General features: G+C 35.4%; 1 protein-coding gene across 1 annotated transcript; it reads right to left on the bottom strand.

The window, feature by feature from the left end:
* Window positions 1–3,985: 3,985 nt before the first annotated feature.
* On the bottom strand, window positions 3,986–6,784 carry LOC143624880 (protein IQ-DOMAIN 10-like). The gene is made up of 6 exons (XM_077095383.1): window positions 6,705–6,784; window positions 6,243–6,325; window positions 5,832–5,993; window positions 5,429–5,656; window positions 4,393–4,506; window positions 3,986–4,306 (listed from the first exon to the last, which is right to left on the bottom strand). The coding sequence occupies exons 2-6, from the start codon at window positions 6,315–6,317 to the stop codon at window positions 4,001–4,003; spliced, it is 885 nt and encodes a 294-aa protein (XP_076951498.1). The 5' UTR covers window positions 6,318–6,325; window positions 6,705–6,784; the 3' UTR covers window positions 3,986–4,000.
* Window positions 6,785–9,313: the final 2,529 nt, after the last annotated feature.

The raw sequence follows: 9,313 nt of genomic DNA, 5'->3' as shown, positions 1-9,313 counted from the left end.
CAACATTGGTGCTTTCATTGATCCTTAGCATCGATGGCTTTGGAAGAACTCCTGCAAGAACCTCCCTGATTACCTCGTTTCACCGGATCTAACCCCGCCCTATGGATCTCTAAAGCCGAAAGGTATTTTGTCTTTTATGCTATCTATGATGATGAATGGTTTCCCTATGTCATTGAATGCTTCGATGATGAACCATTCCGGTGGTTCAATGGTTGGCATCGGAGTTCAGACTTCATCACTTGGAATGATTTCACTAATGCAATGCTTACTCAATTCCTGGCTACTTCTGTCCATCTGGTTGCCATTGCAGCATGTTCGATTCAGCAACCAAAAGCTGCAATTGATCAGATTAAGGAGCCAACTCTGATTGATTCCACATCTGATACCAATTCCGTCATAGCTCGGTTGTCTACATCAGGTCTGGTTAGCTCTGTTTCGATTCCGTTTGTAACTACTGCTCACCAGGTGTTCGATGAAATGCCTGGCGGTATTGACAATGAAATTGAGGCTGAAATTCATGGCATCATTAATGTGGAAGTATTAGAAATCAACACCGACTCACAAGTTGATGTTGATGAGTCACTTGGAGTAAAGGATGCTTAACTTGTTATATTAGATTCTAGTTTTGTGCTTAAAAGTGTTGTTGTTGAGTTTTCTATTATGCAAGATGAGAAAAACTGGTTGTTAGAGGAGGCTTCAAGAGTACTTACAAATTTTGGTTGGAAACCTGGTTGGTTATGTTATTCAGGTGGTCATTGGGAAGGACTTGATAATGAATTTAACAATTGGGAAATTGTTTGGCCACTACTGGTAATTATTCTGCACACACAACTTGAGAAGGATACAAAATGTCGTGGCATGACATGGGAACCCAAGAGCTTATTGATTATTTTTTTCATTCGAGTTACTATGAATGTGCAAGTTGCTATAAGAATGGTGATGGTTTTCTCTGCACTTGTACTAAAGCTATAGGTATAAGTTCTGACAAGTTGATGATAACGACAATTGGATACAAGGAGCTCAATATTTGTGTTAGTGGTGGTGATGTGCCTAAAATTCTTTTCATTAAGTATGGACAAGACTTCAGCTTCACTATTATTCAAGGCGAGAACACATATTTTACCACTTCTGATTCGGCTTTTCAGTTGAATCCACATTCTGTTCAGCTCTTTTTTTACAGCAATGCTTTGATATTTGAACCACTCAATGAGGTTATCTGTGAGTCTGTTCATTCGCTTCTCCACCACGTGCCTGCTTTTATTGCTCAAACAATGGTGAATTTTGCACCCCTTTCTCCTAAATTGTTTTATTTGGATGCTGACCTGAAACCCCCAAATCCTCACACAACCCTTACACAAGGTTTCTGTTTCATTTTTAAAGGTTTTCTACCTCAAGGTACCGAAGAAAAATTAATATATAGCTTGAAGTTTGAAAATGAGGATTTTGCATTGCAACATGAAAGAGAAGGAATGTTCTCTCTGGCTAATTCTGGTCCTAATACTATTGGCCCGTTAACAGTTCTTGATAGAGAGATTAGCATTTATCAGCGGGTGACTCGTGATTAGTATAGTTGGCATTTCCTTGCGCTCAAAAAGATTGTTCCAGACATCATTTTGTATGTCAAAGCAATCACGCTCATAGGTTATTGTACTAAGGCTGCAAAACTCCATTTTTCAAAGATACTCAACGACGAGTTTGATGTTGAATTAAAGATGGCAGCTATCGTTTCCATGGGAACCAAAACCAATTTTATTGATGTGATTATGATTAAGCATTTATGTGATCAAGTATTGTTCTTATCAGCATATCAAGCTCACTTACTTGATAATTTAAAAAGGAGAACGCATACATCTGCTCCCAATCTTACTGCATTTGTTGGAGAACTTGGGTCTCATAATTCATTTTGCCTTACAAACGTTACCCTTCTTGGTGCCCTCTTACATTCAAATACGGTTAAAATGGTCAGCTATTTCAGTTCGATTACTCACAAGTCACTATTTATTTTAATGTTGTTGCGGTTTAAGGACAGACTTGCTATTGTTGGGCCACCACTATATGTCGGAACCACACTGAACCTTAATTCCAAAGGCAAAACAGTTGCCGATCTTAGTGGAGATTATTTTCGACAGATATTGGGTATAGAATGTGATACAAGTTGGGTCGTGACTGCTCATAAGGTACCAATGTATATGTGGCATAAATGGAAAAATAAATTTGATTACACCACAAAGTTTGTTGTTTTACCAACATTCACCATGCATCTCTTTAATCCACAACACACTATAATTGAGGTTAAGAATATTCATATAGTTGGTTTAGGTGAATCAAGGGTATCACCATGATGCTTACTGCTACTATAAGCATTTGCAAAGTGTATTGTGACAATTTGAATATGGAGTTAGCAAAAGTTGCATATTATTATATGGCCTCTAAATGGTCAATATCTTGTGTCCACACACAACTTTTAGAGGCTGTCAAAGTGATAAATAAAATTCTGAGGAACGCTGAATTGACACTGTTGGTGGGTTGTAGCAGCCTTGGATTTATTGTGGTCCCAGAAAGAGTGGTGAAGATGATGCTTAAAGGTACAACAAAAAGTGTATCACACATCAACCCAATTATTGCCATCGTTTTGCTTAGTATTCTTGTCAAATGTGGTGCTGTTGTGAAAGCTTTCAAAGTGTCTAAGTTAGTGAAGCCTAGTGACATTCTTGCTTGGAATAATATGCTAATGGCCATGGGAATGCATGGCCATTATAATGATGCTCTGGTTAAGACGTGTGAAGTATTTACATGGGGTATTTTAAAAGATTTCTATAAGACCATTCAGTTTTGTACGGCAGCCGATCCACCACCTACTTCTCTTAGTCAATTGTTACAGGGCCTTGTTTACATGTTGTCATCGACGCATTCTTCTTTTCTTGAACACGACATAACATCATTTGCGGCTTTGTATGGGCATCAACCACAAATGGATGAGCATCTTTCGCCATACACCAACTCATTGCTGCATTTTTTTTCTGTTGTTCACCTTGGGTCGAGTAACCTCCGTGGGTCCTCCAAACAAGCAATAGTTAACGGTTTCCTTGGCTTACACCGTTTGATTCAAATTGACCCGTTAGTTGATCGTTTTCACCTTGAGGACAAGGTGAATTTGAAAGGAGGGACTAATGTTATGAACATAATTGGCCCAATCCAAGTAGACCCAATCTTGCAGCCCAGTTCGATGTTAGTGAAAGGCCCACGGATTTGAGAATGACCAGCAAAGGTTATAAGCAAGATGAGAGTACGGAATAGGGTATCAATGAATATTATTACAGTTGATTCTGGTCTTCTCATCTCTTCTTCTCTAATCTGTTTCCCATCTCCTTCTTGTTATCTTTTGGTTTCTCATTGTAATCTTTCTATTGAGTGAATCGAATCATATTAATTACTTCTCAATTGATTATCTCCTGTTGTGTTAATTTGAGTACACAACATTGTGTGCGTGCAAGAGAGAGAGGATACACGTTGGTGGGGCACACCAATTGATCCGCCTTGTCATGCTCGAAATTGCGAACATCCGCGCATCCGAAAAATTCCGAATGGGTAGGTCATAGCCACTACCAAAATTACAGATGAACACGTTGGAGAAGCTCTAAATGGTAATATCGTAGTATATGTAGTATGTACAAGATACCACATGCTACCATCAAATATTTTTATAGAGATTTTATTAAAAAGAAGTAACTGGATAAAAATAAAAAGTCATTTTAGTCCTTTTTTTGAACCATTCTAAGATAATAAGTTTGATGTTCTTCAACCACATGCATATTGATGCAACCTTTTAACTTTTATAAGTTCAATCCAAAAGCCATTATTATATTTACTTACAACATAAATTGCAAACAAGTCGATAATACAATGCAAGATAACCATAAAAATCACTCCACACCAATAAAATTCAAAGTTTCAACACTTTTGACTAATCTATTATTGCACCATATATAAATGATTCAAGTTATATGGGTATCTGCTTTTCGGGCTTTGTTTTCACACTCTCACCTTTTGCTGGTGCACCAAATGATAACCTTCGGCTTAGCAATGGCTTCGTGCCAACAGGCGAACTTTTCTGTGAGTTTGACATTTTCGTTGACGGTGATTTCTTACTTGTTGGACTGTTGACTTTCTTTGGAGTTGACCCGACTACTTCTCGGCTTTCCCATGGCCGAGCAGCAATCCATCTCTCCATCCAACTCCAACCCCAGTCATATGTTGCAAGTTTGGAATCATTTGCGCCTAAATTGTTGTTAGAATGTGCTCTCCACTGCATATTTACAAAGAGTCAACGGGGTTCAAACTACTAAAAGAAAGTCAAAGGTCCACGGGTAAAAGAATGTGATTTGAGTTTACCTGATGAGAGAACGCGTATGCCATTGCCCGCTCACGCTTTATTGTGGCCTCTTCTCTTTGTTTTGCCCGTGCAAGAGCCTCGGTCATCGTGTGATGGCTGCCTTTCCACTCCACCTGCAATCAGTTTTGACCAAAACGTTGGTCAACTCTGGTAAAGACACTGCCAATGATACCTAAATGTATAATCTTTTACTTTGATTTTCTGAACATTTGTTGAAAAAATAAAAAAGATTGAATCTTGACTTGATTAGTTGATTTGCATCATGAAGATAGTTACCCTGTTTTTTTTATTTTCTTTTATCAAAAATCCGATAATCTTCGACTTTTCGGTTTAAAGAAACTTTTCCCGGATTCAGAATTACAATAACATCTGAAATCATAATTGTTTTTTTGTTTATTCCATAGTGCAAAGTGTCATTTTTTTCAGAACCTAATCGGATAGCGAACCGGTCGCCTACAAACAATATAAAGTTACTTTATGTTTTTGTGTGAATTTATAATTTTAGTTAAATATTAAGATATAAATAAATAAAATATGCAGTCTCGAGTAATAAATAAATTATAGAAGGTGAACAGTAAGAAAAAAAATCTGAAAATTGAAAATCCGGTTTGACCGCCCGGTTTTTAGCTCACTCACTCAAATTATTAAAAATTTCAACATCTTTTGACTCTTTTTTATCAAATGAATATTTTCTTGACTTATTAGTTGAAAATGTAAATAAAATTAAATATTGACTTGATTAGTTGATTTACATCATAAAGTCAATTCTTCTCCTTTTCTTTATAAAAAATCCAATAACCTTTGACTTATTTGGTCAAAGAGACCTTTCCTGGATTCAGAATAACAAATAACATCCAGCTTAATAATCTTTCTTCTTTATTTTACATATCCCATAGTTAGTTCAGACATATTAAACCTTCTTTCTTATTTCTTTGTTACAAAGTTTTTGACATTTTTTTCTGCTCTTTCACTCAAATTATTAAAAAAGTCAACATCTTTGACTTAGTTTGGTCAAATAGTCAGAATTCGAGTTACCTCGAGATCACGAGCTTTAGCATCAAGCCTCAACTGATTTTCAAGCTTCTTTTGCTTGTTTCCTTTGTCATCTATCATAGCAAGCCTGCTAGTTCTTATCTGTGCTTGTATTCTACTCCATGATTGAAGATTTCTTAACGTATTCGTGGTTTGCCTTTTTCCATAATTGCCCTCCATAAGCATCTGCAATCTTACTATCCGTTTCGAATTGCAGTAAGCCTTCCTTTCCTGAAAAATTTACAAACATCATGTAATTTTCCAAACATACAAAAACAAAAGTTTTGACTTTTGAAGTGAAGTTGACCAGCATTCCTATGAATGGTAATTTAGACTTTTTACCATGCAAAAAGTCAAACACCTGTATTAAACTAAGCCAAAAGTCAAACAGTCATATGTTACATACTTTAAATCCCCTGAATGCAGTTTGAATCCGTGTTGCTGCTTTATCTTCAGTAAGCCGACCATCAACCTCATGATGTCGATTAGCGTTGTTAACATTATTAATCGGTTCCTCTGTTACACGGGATTTTAAAATATATCCGTTTGTTTCAAGTGGTGAAAAATCCTGTAAAAAATTACAAGTGTTAGAAAAATGCATAACGCTACACACGTATAAAATTATGAGCTTATTTATCATACGGTGTTAAAGAAAATTACACTACATATTACATAATCTATCCGTTTACTTTTAGTTCTTTGGTTGTATATCACTTTTTTCTCAAAAGATTATTTAGTATCTTTTATCTCGCTTCCGCTCTGCATCACTATGATAAAATGTAGCGCGTAACATAAACCGATAAAAAAAATTACATACCTTTGTTTTGTTTGATTTCAATTTCCTTGCTTTATTTAAGGTGATTATATTCTTCAACCAATCACCAGATCCCATCCTTGATGCTCTACACCAACAGTATACAGAAAGTTCATATATTATACCAATTATTCATTTTTTGATACAAAATCATTTCTGCATTATTAATCAATTTGATAAATCCAAATCAACATATTAATAATTAATTAAACAAAATTCAACAGTTTCATGTTTACTTGCAACTTCCCTTAAATAATAACCGTCTGAAAACTGTTTATTATCCACCACAGATAATAATAATAACAAAACAAGTTTAATATGCAACAACAATCACCAAATTCAGAAACATGTTGAGAAATATCTTAAAAGTCAACGAGTCATAGTGCAGTGTAAAAGTGAAAACAAAAATATAAACATATATATACATGAATGAAAACATGGGTATTGAAAACAAGAGTGACATACCAGATCAGAATAACAAACTTCAAATATGGGATATGAGTCCTTAAAATCAAAATGAGTGAAATGAAGTAAAGTAGAGTGTGTGTTGCAATTGCAAATGAATATGAGTAATAATAATATTAATAGGAAGAAGGGAAACTGAAAAGAGACAAAAAGGTGGGTGTGTATGTGGATAATGGCCCCACCATGGTTCAACTGCCTCTAAAACAACATTTATTTTGTTTCATGAAATTTGGGTGTTTCTACTTAAGATATTATTTACAAAAATGGGTTGGTGGTGGTGATATGAAACCAAGGTTTTTAAAGGCAAACGGTTGAGTCACGAACTGGGCACCTGTTCCTCACAACTCGCATTGTACCTTTTATTATGACTTTAACTCCTCTTGACCTAGTATCAACTTATCTACTATAGTAATATGTATGTGCAAATATAATTGGCTCTATGGCAAATAACAATCATACATTATCTACGGTCTACCAATCTACCATCGTACTTTTATTTTGCATTTTGTATTCAGTTTAATTAAAGCATATTGAGAGGCTGTTTGTTTACATCTGAATGGAACCATTCATATGTAAACATCTGATTCATTCATACTTCAGACTATTTGATTCCAAACAGAAAAACATCTTAATGGTTTAAAATTAGGTTTGAATCATTCAGACTTGTTGTTGCTGCTGAATGGGACAGAAGTTCATTCAGACCTGACTCATTCAGATCTGAATGAACCAAACAACCCTTGAGCCTGAGATCTTTCTCCGAAATTGTTACGGACTGAAACTATTGCAAGGTATGGGACTTGTCCCACATCGGTTGTATGAGCAACTGATGTGTTTATAAGTCAAATGAGTTCCCCCACCTATCAGACTAGTCTTTTGAATTGAGTGCTTCTGTTTGGCTTGTAACATTGGTATCAAAGTCAGGTTCGGAGTGGTGGCCCACGGAGTGATGGCCAGGAGGAAGTCGGCCGTGACCAACGAGGACTTTCCATAATATACTACTGACTTCATCTTTACTATACCCTGGTGTTTAAAGGCTTTGCCTTTGTCAACTGACCACCAATCCCATTGGCGACTTCAACGGATTTTAATTACTATACTCTCCATAATATGGATGAGATCGGGACCGTACCGATACAGATCGGTCCCGGTCCCGAAAATCGCGGATTCTTGGTACCAGTACCGGTACCGAAATATTCGGTTCGGTATCGGTACCGGTACGGGACCGGTATTTAAGGTAAAATTTTGGGAAATTTTGGGAAATACCGGTCCCGTACCGTACCGGTACCGGTACCGAAACTCAAAACGTTGGTACCGACTGTACCAAATCGGTACCGATTTCGGTCAGTCCCGAATTTGCCCACCCCTACTCCATAATATACTACTGACTTCATCTTTACTTGCGAAAAAAAACGCACTGTTTGCTCATCACTATTGTGGCATCTTTGTACAGTAGAAACTCGAAAAATTAATACTCGATTATTTAATAAACTTTCTAAGATAATATTTTTTTGTCGGTCCCGATTCGGGGATAGGGTGCTAAATTAATAATTCGCTAAAATTATAAGATAATACATTTTTGATAATTACTTTAGACCTCATATAAAATATAAATTAATAATTCCTTATATATAGCATATTACATGAATGATTTATGAAGGTTTGTTGAAAAATGACTTAATTGTCTTTTGTTTTTTGTTGAAATCAATTTCCCCTTGAATCTTGTCTCTAATTTTCCTTAGCATGGTAAGAACTTATGGTGTTTGTGTTAATCTATTTTGATCTTGTATTTATATAGAAAATATTTTTAATGTCCATAAAGTGATACATTGAACACAATAAGCATAACAAGGTGGGAGATTGAAAGTTTTTTTCAAATTGGGCCGTTCATTTGATATACATGCATTGTATACAATAATTAAGTGGAAGCTTGAAAGGTGTTTGTAAACTAAGTATTATACTATAAATTAATAAAATATTAATTAATATATAAATTATTAATTATTAATTTATCGATTAATTAATAACTCTTTTAATTAATAAATTTTGGTGGTCCCAAGTGTATTATTTTATAGAGTTTCTACTGTAATTGGACTCACTAAACAGTTGACCATATCCTCATTCGATGCAATTTCGCAGGAGGTATTTGGATCAAATTTGGTCTTGATGTAAGACCCCTTGGTTTATTTTGGGATTATGTTAAGGATGTTTTGGATTTTGCCTACAAATCGTGCTCATCATCAAAGCAAAAGCAAATACTTATGGGAATTGTATCGATCACACCTTATAGAGCATTTGGCGGGCGAGAAACATTTAAGTATTCAATAACATCATGGCTTCTAAAGAAATCAAAATGCTGAGCTTTTAGAATCAAAATATACAGCAAAAATGAAAAACTTGATCGAGAATCCTGGTGTAAATTTGGCATTATTTTTTACTTGTAATTTATTCTGGGTTTTCGCTAGTAAACTCGTAGAAATGTTAATCAATTGGTTCGCCAATTGATCACATTTTTAAATCACTACATAAACCACGAGTTGTGTAATAAACAATCTCCCCTCAATTTTTAGATATGAACTTAAAAATTAACCATGAGTCCATGACTATTACTT

The sequence above is a fragment of the Bidens hawaiensis genome, unplaced genomic scaffold (genome assembly GCF_021521415.1).
Source record: "Bidens hawaiensis isolate Kalapana, Puna unplaced genomic scaffold, B.hawaiensis_p1.1 tig00003988_1, whole genome shotgun sequence".
NCBI lineage: Eukaryota > Viridiplantae > Streptophyta > Magnoliopsida > Asterales > Asteraceae > Bidens > Bidens hawaiensis.
The sequence above is the reverse complement of the archived record's forward strand: the minus strand, read 5'-3'. Positions and strand labels throughout refer to the sequence as shown.